General features: G+C 33.6%; 3 protein-coding genes across 5 annotated transcripts; 1 reads left to right on the top strand and 2 right to left on the bottom strand.

The window, feature by feature from the left end:
- Positions 1 to 45: 45 nt before the first annotated feature.
- Positions 46 to 936, bottom strand: LOC111001905 (TP53-regulated inhibitor of apoptosis 1). The gene is made up of 2 exons (XM_022271968.2): positions 653 to 936; positions 46 to 570 (listed from the first exon to the last, which is right to left on the bottom strand). The coding sequence occupies exons 1-2, from the start codon at positions 797 to 799 to the stop codon at positions 469 to 471; spliced, it is 249 nt and encodes an 82-aa protein (XP_022127660.1). The 5' UTR covers positions 800 to 936; the 3' UTR covers positions 46 to 468.
- Positions 937 to 1,118: 182 nt separating this feature from the next.
- LOC111001896 (ESF1 homolog) lies at positions 1,119 to 6,597 on the top strand. The gene is made up of 8 exons (XM_022271957.2): positions 1,119 to 1,857; positions 1,968 to 2,091; positions 2,311 to 2,413; positions 2,738 to 2,855; positions 3,553 to 3,743; positions 3,991 to 4,192; positions 4,960 to 5,157; positions 5,894 to 6,597. Exons 1-8 carry the CDS (start codon positions 1,395 to 1,397, stop codon positions 6,547 to 6,549), a joined length of 2,055 nt encoding a protein of 684 aa, XP_022127649.2. The 5' UTR covers positions 1,119 to 1,394; the 3' UTR covers positions 6,550 to 6,597.
- A 1,568-nt stretch (positions 6,598 to 8,165) lies between these two features.
- On the bottom strand, positions 8,166 to 18,629 carry LOC111001897 (DNA (cytosine-5)-methyltransferase 1). 3 transcript variants are annotated; one of them, XM_022271958.2, is made up of 10 exons: positions 18,454 to 18,629; positions 18,108 to 18,198; positions 17,655 to 18,021; positions 17,263 to 17,476; positions 16,178 to 16,825; positions 14,615 to 15,000; positions 12,507 to 14,467; positions 10,015 to 10,195; positions 8,959 to 9,140; positions 8,166 to 8,282 (listed from the first exon to the last, which is right to left on the bottom strand). In XM_022271958.2, the coding sequence occupies exons 2-10, from the start codon at positions 18,183 to 18,185 to the stop codon at positions 8,211 to 8,213; spliced, it is 4,089 nt and encodes a 1,362-aa protein (XP_022127650.2). In that variant the 5' UTR covers positions 18,186 to 18,198; positions 18,454 to 18,629; the 3' UTR covers positions 8,166 to 8,210. The 3 variants fall into 3 exon arrangements, with proteins under 3 accessions (XP_022127650.2, XP_022127651.2, XP_045486926.1); XM_022271959.2 differs by having other exon boundaries at positions 18,470 to 18,629; XM_045630970.1 differs by having other exon boundaries at positions 18,595 to 18,613.
- Between the last annotated feature and the right edge of the window lie 210 nt (positions 18,630 to 18,839).

Here is an 18,839-nt window from a genome sequence, read left to right as displayed (position 1 = left end):
CATCACAGTTCTATGTTGTTACTATTGAAACTTTGCTCTAATACTATTTCATTCATAAAATGGCTTAACATAAATGTCATGATTTATTAAACTAATGTAAAATGTACTCCAATTTAATTATGCTTTTAAATTACAGGATTTTATAAACCATACATTCCATTTCTTCAAATAATTAATAAATTTGAACTAATTGCTTCATAACTAGATAATGGATAAATGCACAAAATTGTACTTGTATTTAAGTTATAGTTGAAAAAAAGGAAGATAGTACTAGACAATTGTTTAAAAGTTTTATGTCACAATTAAACTTATAATTGTTTTACTATTGAATTAACTAGTGTACTGGGTTTTAGAGGTATGTAATGTAATTACTATTATACAGAATTTGTAATTGCACCTTTAGTTAAATTAAAATAAAAGATAATCCAACAAGTAATTGGATTAAACACACACTAGGTCACAATTCTGTCAACTACTGCCCTCAGTTGGAGGTACCTTAAACTCATTTTCAGTCCCTAAAACATCCTTATCAATGTCCTTAAAATCAATATTTTGCTGCTTCATAGCTTTCTGAAATTCAAGAAGAATATTTTTAGTGACATAAAAAAGTAACTTAGATAACCAGTACAGTATAACCTATGAAAAAACACACCTTTACACATTCTTGATAAATCTTAAAAATCCCGGCACATACTGAGTCGTCATGATCTCCTTTAAGAAATCGCTCAGAAAACCAAGAATTGAAACAGTCATCATATTTTTTCTTTAATTCAGTACACTCTTCACCGATACTATTCATTTTGCATTGATAGATTTTAATTTATACTTCAAAATACAATACTTTATGTAATTTTTCTACTTTCTACAAAAATTTTAAATTACTCAGAAGTCAGAGATTACACAAATTCTTTGGTTATGTCACAGACACAGAGAGAGAGAGATATGACTAATGACATACATGTATGTTAAAAGTTATGTTGTCTGCATCGTACATTTCATACTTTATTAAATTAGTTAAAGGTTAATGTCATTTAGATTTTCGTTGTCTACCTCGTCTCTTTATATTCTACTAGAAAATAAGGAGATTAGTTTTTCTTCTGTGGTATTTTTCTTTTTTTTTTGCAGTTGAATGTTGAGGTTATATTTTGAGTTGAGTGAATAGAATAGAATGTTGTTGTTCTTAATACATAAGAACATGCATGAAAGTTTCAAAATATGTTGATGATCTGTGTATAAATCAGTAGTCTTAACTTAAACGGAAGCCCTAGTTGTGTTTACATATTTTTTACTATAGTCGTATTTTTAGTAGACGAAGCCAAACTAATACTAAACTAATCTTGATTAGTATTACCAAAAATAGTACTTAATAGCTAAATCTTAAAAATTAAATCACCATGTCTGATATTTTAAAAGATAGCCGTTTTGCTAAATACCTTAATGATCCTAAATACAGACAAATACCTAAACATGAAAGAAAGGTTAAAATTGACAAAAGGTTTCAATCGATGTTTAGTGATGAAAAATTTAAAGTAAAATATACAGTAGATAAACGAGGCAGACCTATAAATGAAACTTCAACGGAAAACTTAAGGAAATACTATGATTTGGATGAGTCAGATGGAACCGATACTGACATAGAATCTGAAAATGAAAAAGAAGGGACTCTGAAAGATACGGGTATATCTAGTAAAATTGAGGAACAACCAGGTCAATTCGTGAAACGACTTCCAAGCGATGAAGAAAGTGAAAAAATCGACTCTCAGGCATTTAAGAATGACAAACTAGTTCGCGGGAGCTTAGATAAGAAAACTAAGAAAAGATTACTGGACTTGGACATAGATTATGCTCGAGGCGAAGGTAGGTTACAAGCCAATATGCCTTAAATTTCAGTAGCTTTATTTTTACACGCACAACTTTCCAGTATATTATTAGAAATTAAACATATTCTGTATGTTGTCCATTTATAGGATATCTCTGGACTGACAGTTCAAGTGACGAAGAAAGTAGTGAGGATGAGGTAGACAGTGAGTTAGAACATGAGTGGGGTGAATTAGATGCTGATGCAGACACAACTGATGAGTCTACTAAAAGGTAACATTAAAATCTAGTTGGCACCGTGGCTTAATTACTTATGAAATTGCTTTACTATATCCGTAAACGGATTTAGTTTCAATTAACATACATTGTGCCTTTATAGTTGTAAACACTTGTTGCCCAAATTGCCTGAACTAATGAAGGTAGGCTGAGGCTGCATACTCTATACAACTGTTGATGTTCTTCACCATAGTTGACAATATTTTTAATTTACAGGATAGCAATTTGTAATATGGATTGGGACAACATAAAAGCATCTGATTTAATGGTGCTGTTAAGTTCATTCTTACCAGCTGGTGGAATATTACACAGAGTTACAGTAAGTACTAATAATATAATAAGCCTGGAAGAGATCGCTTGTTAGCGATAAGGCCGCCCGTTGCATCCCTTGTAATTTATATATACTGTGTTATTTGTATTTCGTTAGCAACGAAGTGTAAATAAATAAATAAATATGAAGGTTAAGTATTTTCTACGGAAAATTGAAACAAGATGTTGATCACATAGGCCACGATATGTTATTGATAAGTAAGAAAACTGATAATTGGTTCTGAAAGCGTTCATAGGACACACATCTCACGCTGGTTTTGACAATAATGTTTAGGTTATTATATTTTAATATAAAATTCACATTTGATTTTAGATCTATCCATCTGAGTATGGTTTAAAGAGAATTCAAGAGGAAGAGGTACGAGGTCCCATTGAGTTGACTGAGAACAAAAAAGATGATGCTCTTGATGAGGATGGTGGCAATGAAGAGGGTAATTTAATTATTATTGCACTATTAACAACACTGTCCATTTTACTGATTGAAGTAGTTCTTCTGAATTTAAGAGGCATCAGTATGTAGGATTGCTAAGTGGGCAGTATTATATTACTGACATATGGGAGGTATAGATTGCGCTAAGTGTTGTGACTATTATTAAATATAGGACTGCACATGAATTTATTAAAAACTAGGGCTAGTGGAATTTGTAGGAATCTACAAAAATGCATTTAGTCCTTAGCCCCCCTATAGTGCTTATATAATACTTTAAAGGCCCCTATTCTAGAACGTCAACAATACTTAAACCTAGTTTTAAGTGTTGTCAATACTTATATTTGACAATTGAGATTGTGACAAGATTGAATTAGAAAAAGACAGAAGACTAGGATTGTTTTAAGTAAGGATTATTGCTGATGCTATGCAACCTATATATTTGTCTGATGTTGTAGTTATTTATAAATTTATATGTACAGTATTTTTAGAAGTTTTAGGGCAAATAATGAGAGTATATTTTTACTATGTTTTTTGTGACGTCACAAACCCGAGACCCTGAAGTAATAGCTATAGTCACATTTTAGTTTTTTCTATTGTTAGTGTCGTGTTTTTTACAAACGTAAAAAAGATTTTTATCTTTTCACGCCAAATAAATATAGCTTCTAACGCGTGTAGTACACACCATTTTCTTATTCAAGGTTCCGCGTATCATATGGAAAAGCTGCGACGATACCAACTCAATAGGCTGAAGTATTACTACGCGGTGGCGGAGTTTGATTCCCCGACGACCGCAGACAAAATTTACTCTGACTGTGATGGCATTGAGTACGAGAGCAGTGCTACTAAGCTGGATATGCGTTTTATTCCCGATGACGTCACGTTTGATCAGGTAATTTAAGGGGCTTACAAGTGGGAAGTTCATACACACCCAATGGAAAACTATAAAAATTGTTTAAATCTTTCCGGCCCACCGAGATTTAAACAGACTTCAGATAAATATATTATTAATTACATATGTTGGATAAGTCATTTTTTTTTTTGTTACCATTAAAATATTTAAATTTAGGTTATTCTTTTGGAATACAGCAGCATTAGGAGTCGCTCAGTAACAGTTGAGTTACTAAAATATTTCACAGGAGCCTCGTGAAGTCTGCACAAAGCTTCCTGACCTGACCAAATACAAGCCCCGGCTATTTACCACGACGGCCTTGCAGCAAGCCAAAGTGGAACTAACGTGGGACGCGACCAACCCCAACAGGGCGGAAACCATCAAATGTGCTCTTAATGGGAAGATCGATGACCTGGATCTGAAGGAATACCTGGCTTCCAGCAGCGAAGGTAATATTAATATACATACGTTTTCATCTACTGAACTAATTTTGAAAATGGAAACCATGTTACTCTCTATATTTAGTCTATGACACTCACAGCGAGTGTCACAGACTATATATTAACCGAATAAAATTAAATAATTTTCGTGGTAGGCTTTTGGATAGGAATTCTCCAAAAGGCTTTTGGAGGAGATAGATATGTAATATAGGCGTAGTTTGGTAAAATTAATAAAATATTTCATAATTTTTGGAGCTCGATCGTGTTTAAACAAAGAATAATAAAAATGTTTTGTCCGAGAAAAGGCTATTATATTATATCCGATTTCGAAGCGATTTTTATATTGAAGTTTTAAAAGGACATATCTTATTTATTATTACTAAATATATACATGAGTATATATATCTAAACAAACATTAAACGAGTAAATTCAACCATATAAATAAAAAACATGATATACATAGTATAATAGTTTATAATACTTTGTATTATTAATTTTTTATACACCATCATCCATACAAAAAAAACAAATACCGAAAATACGACATATCGCCTTCATCCACTCACGTCGTCAATTTAAAAAATATTATAAATAAGATATGTCCTTTTAAAACTTCAATATAAATAACACTTCAAAATCGGATATAATACAATAGCCTTTTCTCGGACAAAACATTTTTATTATGATTAATGGACACGCAAAAGCGGAGGAAAAGAACAATCGAAATCGGATAGTTTCTCGGAATTCACTTCCTTAATAATTTAATTGTAAACAGATGAAAATCCAGAAGACGATGCCGTACCGCAGCCAGACAGTGAAACGGATGATCCTATTCAGAAATACAAAATGCTTCTAGAAGATATCGAGAAGAAGGAAGACAAAAAACAAAATAAAGACATGGAAATGGAGATCACGTGGGGACTTGGGCTTAAAGACAAGGCTGAGGAACTGGTCAAAAAGAAAATGTCTGAAGGTAATGTATTTAAAATGAAGCCATTTCAATTACTTTATACATTATTTTGCATTGTTTTGGTCGCAACTTTATATATAGACCTTGATAAATTTGCTATTTAAACAAAAATATTTATATCTGAACCAGTAGTTGAGTGTTTTAACAATACAATTTTCCAGTTTCATATATTTTATCCCCATAGTCAAATTGAGTAAGCCAACTGTAAGCAGAATTGGTTAGTTTTTACTTTGTAGCTATTTGTATGCCGTCTTTTTTATATGCTATTTGGCAAGATATAAAAAACCATTTTATTTATTAGTGACTTTGAGACAAATAAAGGTTTAAATAAAATCATTCATTATTTCAAGAACTGCCCTAAACCGCCAATATCCAGTTCATTGACATAGCTCCAGTCCTTATGAAGTACCATGCTTGGAAATACAAACGTCCAGATTTTCCCTGTTCATAATATTTTTTCATTACAGCGATATTATATTATATATATTTATATTTTATATTAATTTTTCGTTCGAATACAGTCTGCGATGTAATTAATTTGACAGACGAAGATACATTATTTACAAGCATCACAAACTTTTGTTTCACTTGACTAAGCTATATTAAAATATAAAGATTAAAATTAAAGATTTTGCGATAGTTAAAAGCTATTTAACTCCATACTTTTAATGCCAATAGCATTGACATTAACTTACAGTTTAAATACTGTTTGTACTTTACAAACTTTTTAAATTTTCAGAAAATAAAGATTTGACACCATTCGAGAAATTACTGCAAAAGCGTAAAGAAAAAAAGAAACAACGCAAATTGAAACAGAAGAAAGTAAGCGATGAAGAAAAATCTGATGATGAACCTGATGATATCCCGTCTGACGTCGATATGAATGATCCCTACTTCGCAGAAGAATTTAATAAGCCCGAGTTCAAGAAAACTAAACCAAAAAAAGACAATAAGAAAGTTTTGGAAAGCGAAGGATCTGAGGACGAACGTAATAAAGCAGAATTAGAGTTACTGCTAGACGAAGATGATGGTAAAAGACATTTCAGTCTAAAGAAGATTCAAGAAGCTGAGACCACGTCCAAAAAGTCAAAACGTAAGAAGAAACTAAAAGAGAAAATGAAAGAACAGAAAGAAACAGTTTCTGATTTCGATATAGATTTGAACGATAAACGATTCGCGGCTCTATATGAGTCTCACCATTATAACATTGATCCCAGTGATCCTAATTTCAAGAAGACTAAAAATATGGAAAAACTCATACATGAAAAGTTAAAGCGCAGACCAGCTGATTTGCCCGATTCTACAGAACCCAAGAGATCTAAGGAAGATGTTGAATTGAATTTACTTGTTAAAAATATTAAAAGGAAAACAAAAGGTGTTTTCAAGAATAAATAGAAATTATTTTTTTTAAATATGTATCGTTAAATAAAATATTGTTCTTAACTTGGATGTTTTGCTCAGTATATTTTCCTTTCTTTAAAATACTGATTTATTTACATTTAATAATTTAGAAATTATAAATATTCTTATAACCAATAATATAAGAATTCTTATACATATCCAAAATATAACTATTTTTTTTTTTGAAGTGAAACCTCTTTAGAATCGTCATTTCAAACCAGATGTAACGGTAAAAACTACAGGTAAGAGACAAATACAAAAATGTGTAGGATGAAACTGGCAAAGAATGAGACAGAAATATACTTTGAAGTAAAAACTTTAGAATCTTTGTGATTTGAATGTTGTTGAAACGTAAAAGAGACAGACACAAATTCATAAGTCTTTAATTATGCATAGATGTGCAAAAAATTAAATAAGTCAAGTAAGTTATTTACACATTATTAACTATAAAAACTTTATGATGTGAAAGCTTACTACACTTGATTAAAAGTTTACTTGATTTACGTTTATACACTGTATAATACTTCCTATGTTATTCTCTCCTACGTTAAATTAAATTCTATGAATTTGTGTCCGTTTACTATCGCTTTTTCGTTTCATTAAATTTCAAACTATCATTATTTTTTGTTTTTACCAAATTAAAGATCGATATTAAACTTATAAATTAATAATTAAACAGTAAAATATATTTTTTAAACTAAAGTTTAATAGTGTTAGATAGTGAAAAAGTCCTATTACATATTATTCATAATAAAAACTTTGTTTTTGAAGGTTTCACTTCTACCACGTGTGAATTGCACATATCTTTCATATTTATAAGATTAATGCAATGTAAATCATATAATCATGGTACATATATTACATTAGAAAACTACTGTAGTTTGTTTGTAACAATGCTTGAGGGGCGCGACAAATTTTTGAAGTTATAATTCTTTTGGCGCGAAAAATGATGAGAGTATTGCTACCGTTACAAAGTCCGACACTGAAGTTAGCTATAGTCAACATTTTTGTCGTTTTACTTCTTCAGTTTTTGATGTGAAACATCTATAGCCGCACGTAAAACCGATTTCTGGCGTGGCGACGCGTCACGCGCCACGCTATATGATATACAAGTCTAAATGCAGTAGTAAATTTTACATTAAAAATGTTTAATGAAAATAATGTTTATTCAACAAATAGTCATCGTTATCTGGAAAAAAATCGTAATATTTTATTTTATCATTATGACATATTTAGTTCATATCAGTCTGTTCTTTTCTGCATATTACTTTTACAAAATAATGTCGATGTTTCACATCTGCCAGGCGTGCTGTGACGGCTCACATTTTTTAGTGTTCTTTGGCAGTATGGTAGTATTTTACAGTGTTAAAAAAATTCCCTTTTTTTTTCATTTTTGCATGTTACAGGATTCGCTCTTGGGAGGTTATATTAGGTTGAGACACATTTGAATTTCTGTATGACTCAATTTTATATAATATAATATAATAATGCAATCAGATGGTGGTAAGATACTGCCGTCCATGGGCGGTAGTATTGGTGCACTTGCATGGTGCATTGCCGGCATTCAAACAGAAAGTACCTATTACAAAGGTTTAAATAAAAGAACAGAGTACTTCATCAACATAATTTAATAAAAAGCAAAAGAAAGTCCAACATCATGATATTAAAGCTTTTCTGATTTCTCTTCCAATGGCGGCACCGAGTGGAGGAGGGACAGCGTTACCCACCTGGAAAAACATTGCCAATCTTACTATATTTTATTTTTATTATTTAATACAAAAATCAACATATTTCGAAAATAATGGTCACTTTTTATCCGCTAGAAGCATCTAATATTTTATTGTTCGTGAAGTGAGCATCAATATAATTGGGAATAAACTACTACTAATTCAAATTTAGTAGAAAGACCTGACTATTCTACACTAATATTATAAAGAGGAAAACTTTGTTTGTTTGTAATGAATAGGCTGATAAACTACTGGACCGATTTTGAAAATTCTTTCACCATTCGAAAGCTACATTATCCACGAGTTATATATTTAATTTTGAACAAAAATAGGGTTCCGTAAGATATTAGGGTTTTTCGGACACAAGGTGTAAAAAATCAACCAAAAAATAAAAAAAAGGTGTAGCATAGCAAAATGTTCCATGTTGGCATGTACAAAAAGGTAGGCTAGGCATTAAGGAGAAACGAAGTTCGCGGAAGCAGCTAGTAATATACAAAACTGTAAATTTGACTGTATTACGGAGTTATATAAATACAATAATGTAATTGCTTATTTGAATATGTATTGAAATGCGAGAAAAGTTTACTTATAGAAAGTGTTACCACCTATAACAAATGTTGCCAGTTTGCAATAATGTTTGTTCAATTATATATTTGGGATCTAAACAAAGAAATACCTGTCGATGTTTATCCTGTATTGACCCTGCGAAGAGATATGTGTCCGGAAATCCCTGTGACCTGGCGCACTCTCTGACCGAGACAACTCGGTTTTGCTCCGGATGTAGGACCCGCCCTTGTTTCCCCATTGGCTCTGGGTCTGTCACTGTCGTGCTGAAGTAACCGTCCCATGATATACGACCTGAATTTATTATTTATTAATGAATATAATATTTTAACATGCTTCTTGCAATGGTTTGATTGACTGCCCCGACTTGTTATCGCTTTTACTTTTTAGAACCACTTCATCACGCATCACATCACAAGGCAAATACAATTACTTGAAATTCCTCGGAAGACTTAGGGCCTGTTTCACAATGTATGGATAAAGTGTCAAATAGCTATGCAACACATAAATTATTCGAAAGATAAAAGTTCCAAATAAGTTACTTCGAATTTCATGACGTATAGCGCTATCTGACAGTCGTGAAACGCAAAAATACTATTAACCTACCAATAAGTAATAAATAGCTTATTTGGAACTTATCCGGACATTGTGAAACAGGCCCTTAGTATTTACGAAACTCGGTTATGTATCCGCATACCTACAGATTACAACATAAATTATCAGCAAATCGATATATTTAATGTGACTAAAAAATTATTTTTAAAAATATTTAAAAACTCAGTATCTTTTACTAATAATGGCTTTGCTTGAAAAACACTCAGTCTGTCTTGACGTCCGCTAAAGAAACTTAGCTGCATGTATTAGTCCGAACATTCCATGATAAATGCGGTAGAAGATGCAGAAATTAAAACCATCGTTCGACCATGGCCCACATATTTTTTGTTAAATAAAATAAAATACGTTTATTTTGGAACATAAGATCGTCTAGGTATCACTTATTCCACGTCAATCAATTCGAACCTGTAGGCATCCCTACTCTGCAAAGAAGACAGAGGGTGTAGGCCGAGAGAAAAAGCTAACATAATAGACTCGTTTCCCAATATTTCCCAACTTGTTCGTTTAAATCATCTGCAATCTTGGCAAGTGAGGTGTAGAAAAAAATATATACCGTAAAGCCCCGCCCAGTTGTTGTGCCGATTAGCGGTGTGAGGAAGACACCAAGGTATGAGGGTGCACTCCTGTTTGTCCGCCGCGCTGCAGGTCCCGCCCGATGCGCATGCGCATACCCCACGAAGGCCACCGGTCGACGAACGACCGTTCTTGGCGTCTTCATACCGGTATTGGAGAACCTGATTAAATATATTACATTGGTAGTGATTGAGAGATTAATTGAATTGAATAGTCTACAGTTTATGTGGTCGCATCGTACGGCTGATAAGAGACATGTTACGCTGTATTAACCTGCACTGGCCACGACATACGGGCTACACTCGTCTGAGTTGCACTACAGTTGCACTTGCACTCAATCAAAATAATAATAATAATAATAATTTATTTATTGCACGAATATGGTATAAAATGTCAAGGTGGTACAATTGTCAGTCGTTCGCATATTCTGCCACACACAGTGGCGCGCAAATTTATCTTAGTTTAGATTTTACATTATTAGTCAGATTCATATCAATTAAGTCAATTATCATACATAATTAAATTTATATAAATTACCATGTCTCACACAAATAATCGTTTATTGAGTAGTACGTTTTTTCTAAAAGTAATGCACTAAGTCGCTTTTTAAAGATTCTTGTCGGAAGATCTTTAAGTTCTTTCGGTAATCTATTGTAAATTTTAATTGCCATACAGAAGGCGTTTTTCCGAAATAATTCTAAATTTATTTTTGGCACAGCCAATTTCTCCCCATGTCTACTACTTACTACATTCGATTTAAAAATATGTATATTTCTGTGTACGAACAGGGACATTTCTAATATATAAATGAATTATTTCAGATTATTTGACATTTTTGAACAAACAAATCCTACGTCTTTTAACGTTTTAATTCCCATAAAAAGATGATGGTGCGATCGTATCTACTTATCTACCCTACTTTTGTAGTTTACTTCTACTTTTTACGATTTAGTGTAAACTTTTGTTTAGATTTTGGTTTTTTTTTAAAATATATTTTGTATTGGATTGTTTATTAAGTTATATTAAGGTATAAGTATGTAAGTTAGGATGTAAGTTCATTGTTTTTATTTAGATTAGACCTTTGTTAAGAAACAACATATAGGAAAGAGTGTGCATCCCTAACACAGGTTATAGAACTTAAAAGGGATGGTACAAAAATGTATATTTAAGACCAGAAAGTTAATAAAGGGAATTTTGTTTTGTTTGTTGCTAATTTACCGCCATTTTAAATTTGTTTAATGTTTTGTTACGATTACAAAAATAATATAAAGAAGTAAATATATATGCGGCCTATAACAAGGCACCTAGTACACTGACTACGTACAACTCCCTGGTTAAATGCGTGCGCGCACATATGTATACGCGGGAAACATGCAAAACCATGTTATCTTGTAGTAATGTGCAAGTAACGATAAAAAGATGTAAAGTAACGATGTAATGGTTGCCTGGATGAGATCGCTCGAAAGAAATAAGGCCGCCAGTAGTATTGCAACGAAGTATTAATAAATAAATTTATTAAAATGTAGATAAATATGAAAAACACGTATATGCTACATGTTAATATCAGGAGACAGTCGTAATAAGATTTTTAAGTTTAATTAATAGATTTTTAGAACTATTAAGAGATCCTGTTTAGATATTTTTTCCTGGAGGTATTTTATGTGTCAAAAGAAAGGATTAATTTATTTAAATATGTAATACTTTTCCAGAAAATCAGAAGATTTGAAATTTTTGAACAAACAAATCTTACGTCTTTTAACGATTTGATTCCCATAAAAAGCATCATTTATTCTAAATTCACTTTTTGTAAAATATCGGGATAAAATAAACTGAAACTCAAACTAACTTTATTCATAAAGGTAACCAAGTACACTTATGAACGACAACAAAAAAGATTTTAATCTACATGAACTAATTTGAGTGTGCAACTAACCAGGCTCCAGAAGATAAACCACTCCTTATATGGAAAATGTATTCGTTTTACAACAAACTCCCAAGCGAAATTAGAGAATTATCACTAAATAAATTCAAAGCCCTCGTTAAAAGTAAATTAATTAATAAAGCCTTTTATAAATGTGACGAATACTTAAATGATCCTAATCCTTGGGATTGATTTGCTCCAGTTCAAACAATTTGTATTAAAAACTTGACGATTGAAAAGAGTGGCGGACAGTTTCTTGCCAGTTCTTCTTACCCGCTCTACACCCTTGACTTGCGAACTGGTTGTAAATGTAATTTTACAATTAATTTAATTTGCTTTTTTGACGTTCATAAGTGTACATGTTTACCTATATGAATAAAGATATTTATGAATTTGAGTTATGAATAAAGATATTTATGAATTTGAGTTATGAATAAAGATATTTATGAATTTGAGTTATGAATAAAGATATTTATGAATTTGAGTTATGAATAAAGATATTTATGAATTTGAGTTTGCTGTTTGAATATTTAGTTGGAAAAATAACTCACCTTGCACCTAGTTCCGTCCGACAAAGTGACAGAAATATTGGGAAGATCCCGCCAATCCGATCCAGGCGTGTTTGGGATCCGGGATATGCGAGCCTGAATCAAAGGCGCCATGTTCTTGCATATATGATCTCTTAACCTCGCATTCTCATCCTTACTTCTCACCAAACGTTGGAAATAACTCTCAGGCATTGACCCGTAATCTATTTCAATTTTATTTGCTCCATTACATATCTGGGGCAGATCGCTCATGGCGTCCTTTATCGTGCAGGTCCGTCTCGGGGCTGAATCGTCCCACTGTATGTTCGACGCGAAACGCTTTCCGTCTATCGTCGTGGTCAGGGTGCAGGCCCGTCGGCTGAATACGTGCGTCGGCTCCGGGTATAAAGGCAACTTGCAGCCGGGCGCCGCGGCTAGTATTATCAGCCTTCGTCTAGTCTGGGGCACCCCGTAATTCCCAGCCTGGAGCACCCCAAACGTGCACTGATAACCCATATCCAACAACGCTCTGAGGGTCAATTTCAACACCATGCCCTTTTTGAACGCAACAAAGTTCCTCACATTCTCGAGTATGAAGTATTTCGGGCGGTAGTAATCGCAATACGAGAGATAGGACGCGACGAGAGAGTTTTTGAAATTTGAGTACTCTCTGGAGTTGAATCTATTCATGCCCGAAAACCCTTGGCACGGTGGTCCACCGCACAATAATTCCACTTCACCCTTCATCGGTAGTCTCAGACCACGGGAGCTGTGTGTGGCGCCCGACATCACGTCTTTGAGCAAGACGTTACAGTCCTCATTGAAGACTGTGCAGTCTTTGTTGTTGAGGGAGTAGGCGTGCGCGGCCGCTTCGACGTTCTCTATGGCCCAATTGCAAACCGCGACCCCGGAGCGGTGTAGCCCCTCCGATAGGCCTCCGCAACCCGCGAACACGTCTAGCGTTCTCAGAGGACGCACCTTCACTTCCTCGGGCTTAATAACCCGCAATTCGGGCTTGCTTGACTTTCCTTTGCCCTTCCCCTTGTCCTTGCCTTTACTGGGCCCGATGAGTCGGGCGTACTGCGGGACGTCTCTGAACTCCCCAGACTTCTTGTCGTACGACATTCTAAAGTAAATCCTGCCGGGGTCTTGTTCCAGCCAGGTGTAAATTGAATCCGTTTGCGGTATGTTGTCTATGTATGATAAAGTACAGGGACCGACGACACAGGAGAACGGCACTTCCCGTATTTCTTCGCTCCAGTAGACGAGGTTGAGGTCTTCGTGTTGCGGGTACTTGCTGTTTGTGTTTTCGGGCCTATACAGGACGTTGACCTTCACGTAGATGTCTTGCGGAGCGACGAGTGGGCCTTCGCCGGCGGCGGTTACGGCGACGACGTGCCCGATGCAGAACGGTTCGTTCGTGTCGATGTTCGATCCGCGCAAATTATTGTCGCTCTTACGATAGTACTCGGGGTAGACATCTTCGTCAACGGTCTCCAATTTTAACTTCACGTCATCACGTTTGTGATTGAGACCGTTTCTTAGCTTGAATGTACCCGGCTTCAAGAACACACCGCATCCCTTTTTGTATTCGTAGTCCTGCCATTTCACGAGGGTCCACTCGGAGCGTGTTTCCTCTTTCACGTTGTCAGATTTTTCCGTCAACTTTCCCGTCACTTTTGGGATGTCCTTCACTTCGCGTTTCGTTTTTCTTTCGCAGGAAGGGCAGAATCTGTGTTTTCTCATTTCGTTCGGGCATACTGGGTCCGGGGGAATGTCTTGGAATCGTGCGGTGAACCTTTCGTAATATTTGCTGTAGAAGTACGTTTTCCCATCGTCTTCGTGGAAATCTTGTTCGACCTCATTCCCGCCTCTATTGCTCCAATCGTCGGGAATAGTGGTCTGATGGACAATGGCCTTTCTAAGAATTGATGACAACGGAGCACCGTGACAACAACGGTTTTCGAGAAAAACTTCTCTTGGATCTGTAAAGAGATGATGAATCTAGGAATTCTGTGTAATATTTTTCAACTATTTCAAGCGATTTATTAAGATAATGCTATGCGTTCATTTTCAACTATCCTATAAGTAAAGAATCCAACAAATAACGTTACATAAATAAAAAAAAATACCTCCCACTTCTCCTAAAACAGTATCAGACGCTCGAATAAAAACTTCAGCATGGAAGAAGCCGACGCTAGGATTGTTTGTGTCCTTCCACATATACACAATTCGTGAGACCAAAGCCGGTACATTAGCTTGTGTCGTCTCAACCATAACGAATTCTCCTATAGTGAATTCTTCACCGTCAATTTCTACTTTTTCATAGTAAATTTTAGCGGCGTCTGTCTTAATGGGTTCTCCAATCCATGTAATATTTCTGTAAGCTCCTGTTAATTTCACGGGTACTGCGTCTTCAACTTTGTTTTTTAATTTGTCAGTTAATTGAGGGACGTCGTCATCCTCATCTGGATCTGAATCCTCAGCTTGTTGAACGGCCATGTTGGGACAGCGACGTCTATAATTTTATTAAACACATAACAACTAAATAAGTCTGATTGTTTTTGTCTCTTTCAGTCAAAATGTTTGTACGGCGTGATGGAAAGAGACAGATTATACAGTGCAATTAGACTCATTATTTCTTATAAGTATTCTTCATTATTCCATTGAAGTATTAGGTAAGCTCTATTGTCTTTGTCTTATTTGATGCAACAACATTAATTACTAACTTTTTTACAAATATTAAAAGATTACCACATATTGTCTATGATTCAAATCGAAATGCATTTTACAGGTTTCCTACAAAAAAAAATACGTTTTACTTTTTCATTTACTTTTCTTTTTGAGCTTTGTTATTTTTGCTGATATCGAATATATAATCTGCTTACGTAATACTTCAGTGGTAATAAAATATAAACACCTAATTCACGTTTTTTATAATTTTGAAACAATGTTTTATTTTATAGAACGGCAAACGGGCAGGAGGTTCAACTGATATTAAGTGATACCGTCCATGTCTGCACAGCCAGAGGGCTCGCCAGTGCGTTGCCGGCCCTTAGTAAAAATAATAAAAAATGTGATTTTCGCCAGCGCTTTAAATCTGGAAGAATTAATTATACAGTCAAACTAAAATTGTATAATTTAGGGTTATGACTATGACTAGAAACTAGCCTTGTTCTAGCCTAATATTTTAAACATTGTCTAATTATTATTTAGATATTTTTATAAACTAACTAGCAGTCTCGGCCTAGAGTTGCTATGGCTAAGGTTTTTTTTATAACATAGCACTAAACTATCCAAGGGAAACGGTAGGAGAACTTATGTGAAAGGTAAATAGCTTATGTGAAACGTAAGTACTTTTAACACAGCGCAATCTGTCAGAATTGTATCAAATAATTTGCAATAAAATAAAATTGCGACTATAATTAAAGATCTAAGCTATCCTCACGGTGTGCCAATTTAATTTAAAACCGGTTAAGTAGTTTAGGAGTCCATCGCAGACAAACATAGTGACAGGAGATTTATATATATTAAGATAAAGTTACTTATTATAAAATCTGTTTAATGTAAACAAAATACCACATTATTTTCCCATGAAGTGAAAAATGACTCAATTTCTTTAAATATTAGGAATATACCAGTAATGTTTTGACTTTATAAATGTAACAGATGCATTTTTAATGTTATCATTATACCTTATACATGCTTGCTTTGTCCGCCCGTGTCCTCCGAACTTAAGCATGGCCCTGCAATGATTGCACTCCCCGCAGTCTGGAAGCTGACAGGCTTCACAAACGCCACATCTTTTCCGTCTCAATACTAATTCATAATTGGTTTTGTCCAACTGGTTCGAGAAGAAACTCTCAAATGTCTTTTGAACTAATGGTGTAGTAGTAGCTTTAGTCCATGCCTTTTTATCTACTTTCTTGTAATCTATTTTAGCTCGAATTCTCCTTTTTCCAAATTTAATTCCCATTAACTTTACTAACTCCCTCATACAAGGTAATGTAATTAGTGGTTCACTGTCCTCGTCAGTCTCTAAGCTAACCACTTGATCACATACAAATTGTGCATGTTTGTGTAACATTTCTTCCGACATCATTAAATCATTTAAATCAGGAATTTTGGATTGGCGAACCACAGATACCAAATCCTCATATGCTGGCTGCATGTAATCATTTTCTTCTATATACTCTATTACAACCTTACTCAACCAGATCTTTTCATATAAGTTATTCATTAAAGGCATATAATCATTGCTGGGCCTAAGCAAATTATATTCACCAAATTCAGTTGATAAAGTCACACAGTTTCTACTACCGCCATCAAATCCATGAATAAACCTGAAATTAAATATTATACTGGTTTATATGATGTCTAGTTTAATAAAATAAGTTCATTTTGAAATATAAGATACAGAACCCTACTCATCGGCAAAGAAGACAGAGGGTGTAGGAAGAGAAAAAGCCGGTGTAAAACACTCGGTACTCTTTCACATCATTAATAAAGCTGAAGCTATAATTTTAAAAGCTCTTTTACGTATGAAAATGAATTAATTACATAATCAATACCCTATACATTTATATTATAGCCTCAATACAAATATGAATGGTTTGTCCTTATAGCCAGGTTACTTAAAATAATTAAATAAGGTGAGGTCTGACTTGAGGTCTGACTTGAGGTCTTTAGAATGTTTATGAAAAATACTGAAAACATTCTATTACAGTATTCTTACTATTCAGAACATAAATTAGGCTCTTTCAAATTAGTGTTTATTCACCATTCAATGATAGGTCCAACGTCTTTAACTGGAATGCAATCTTCATCAATATCAGGGCAATCTGAACATATAGACTTCAAGTATCCAGACATATAAATGCGTACATCACTTTCAACAAGACCCCCATCAATCGGTACTAGGTGACCATGTTGATCAAATATTGAAAATCCTGTTATATTTGTTTGTGGACGTTCCATTATATCTCCTTCTTCACCTGAACAAATAATTTAAAAATTAGTAAAACATTCATAAAAGGCAACTACAGAGATTTGGATTTTTTTAAGAGAAATTGGAATTATATTTTGTTATCTTAGAATGAACCGCAAAAAATTAAAGCCAGGGCTAGTTTTTAAGCCAACTATAATATAAGTGGTGTTATGAATTATACTAACCAGAAATCAGGAGCAATTTTTCATTAGTCAATGCAACAAATTCTTCCACTGCATTTTGTGGGTGTCCTTGATAGTAAATTATGTCAGAATTATTAAGGAATTGTCCACAAATGTCACATTTTTCCATATCTGGATCTTTTCTCTTTTCATTGTCAGATTTAGGGGTTTCATATTCACTTTCTGTTTTATTAACACTAAAATTTTGGTTTTCATCTGTTCTTTCAACAGTTTCTTGAGTAACACTAACATTTATTAAAGCTTTATTTTTTATTTCATTATCACATAATTCATTTTCATCTGACAATGAATTTGGGCTATCTGGTAAATATGAACTAAAATCTGTTGATTCATCTTGTTTTAACTTCTTCTAAAAAAGAAAATATCATAGTCATTTCCATTATAATAATTACTTAGTGCCCACAATAAAACTTACATGAAGTTTTTTATACTTACATTTTCAGTATCACAGTCAGGAGATCTGGCTCTTTTTTTTACAAACATAGTAGTTATTTTCGGTTGCTGACTAGTCATTGCAATACTTGATCTGCATAATATGATAAATAGAGTATAAATAAGTAATCAAAAATGTGTTAGAGAAAGTATACACACTTCTAACCCTTAGAAAAAGTAATAATCAAAGTATGTAATATACTTCCAGCGAAGCCTTGTTAATACTTAAAATGTTAACGTTGGAATTTAAAGTTATCGAGCATAATTTTTACAGAAGTCCGAAATGGACATGTTTACCAAAACATATTTTATATCTCTATAATTATAGAAAGTATTTTAAACAACTTACGTAGCACGTAACTTACGTACGAACTCTTTAGCAAAAATATATTTTTTGCAAACTCTGCGTCATTTAATAATACAAAATTTACGTTATTAAAATAAGACTAATGATTAAAACGCGCGAAACAAGTTAGAAGTTACAACTTACAACCTATATTGTATTGAAGTCTTTGGTTAGAATTAATACTTCAACTTTCAAATTTTTTTTTTATAATAATAAATAGAAGGCAAAAACAAAATCACAGACAGAATTTTTGCTATAAACTTCACAGCGTAAGTAGCCACAGACTATACTGAACTTGCTTCAGTTCATCAAAACTTCCGTCAGTTAATTATTATGGGCGGTTAGTCTATACTCATTGAATTGGAAATTCCCCGAACAAAAATTTTCAA

The sequence above is a fragment of the Pieris rapae genome, chromosome 14 (genome assembly GCF_905147795.1).
Source record: "Pieris rapae chromosome 14, ilPieRapa1.1, whole genome shotgun sequence".
Classification (NCBI taxonomy): Eukaryota; Metazoa; Arthropoda; class Insecta; order Lepidoptera; family Pieridae; genus Pieris; species Pieris rapae.
Note: the sequence above shows the minus strand (reverse complement) of the source record. Positions and strands in the feature narration are given on the sequence as shown.

What these genes read in the sequence shown, in the direction of transcription:
- LOC111001905 (XM_022271968.2), bottom strand. Translation starts at nt 799, where the DNA reads ATGAATAGTATCGGTGAAGAGTGTACTGAATTAAAGAAAAAATATGAT. An exon ending in TTTATCAAGAATGTGTAAAG is followed by an intron (nt 571 to 652) that starts GTGTGTTTTTTC and finishes CTTGAATTTCAG; the next exon opens with AAAGCTATGAAGCAGCAAAA.
- LOC111001896 (XM_022271957.2), top strand. Translation starts at nt 1,395, where the DNA reads ATGTCTGATATTTTAAAAGATAGCCGTTTTGCTAAATACCTTAATGAT. An exon ending in AGATTATGCTCGAGGCGAAG is followed by an intron (nt 1,858 to 1,967) that starts GTAGGTTACAAG and finishes GTCCATTTATAG; the next exon opens with GATATCTCTGGACTGACAGT. An exon ending in GAATATTACACAGAGTTACA is followed by an intron (nt 2,414 to 2,737) that starts GTAAGTACTAAT and finishes ATTTGATTTTAG; the next exon opens with ATCTATCCATCTGAGTATGG.
- LOC111001897 (XM_022271958.2), bottom strand. Translation starts at nt 18,185, where the DNA reads ATGACTAGTCAGCAACCGAAAATAACTACTATGTTTGTAAAAAAAAGA. An exon ending in GTTGGACCTATCATTGAATG is followed by an intron (nt 16,826 to 17,262) that starts GTGAATAAACAC and finishes ATTTAATTTCAG; the next exon opens with GTTTATTCATGGATTTGATG. An exon ending in TGTTTTAGGAGAAGTGGGAG is followed by an intron (nt 14,468 to 14,614) that starts GTATTTTTTTTT and finishes ATCTCTTTACAG; the next exon opens with ATCCAAGAGAAGTTTTTCTC.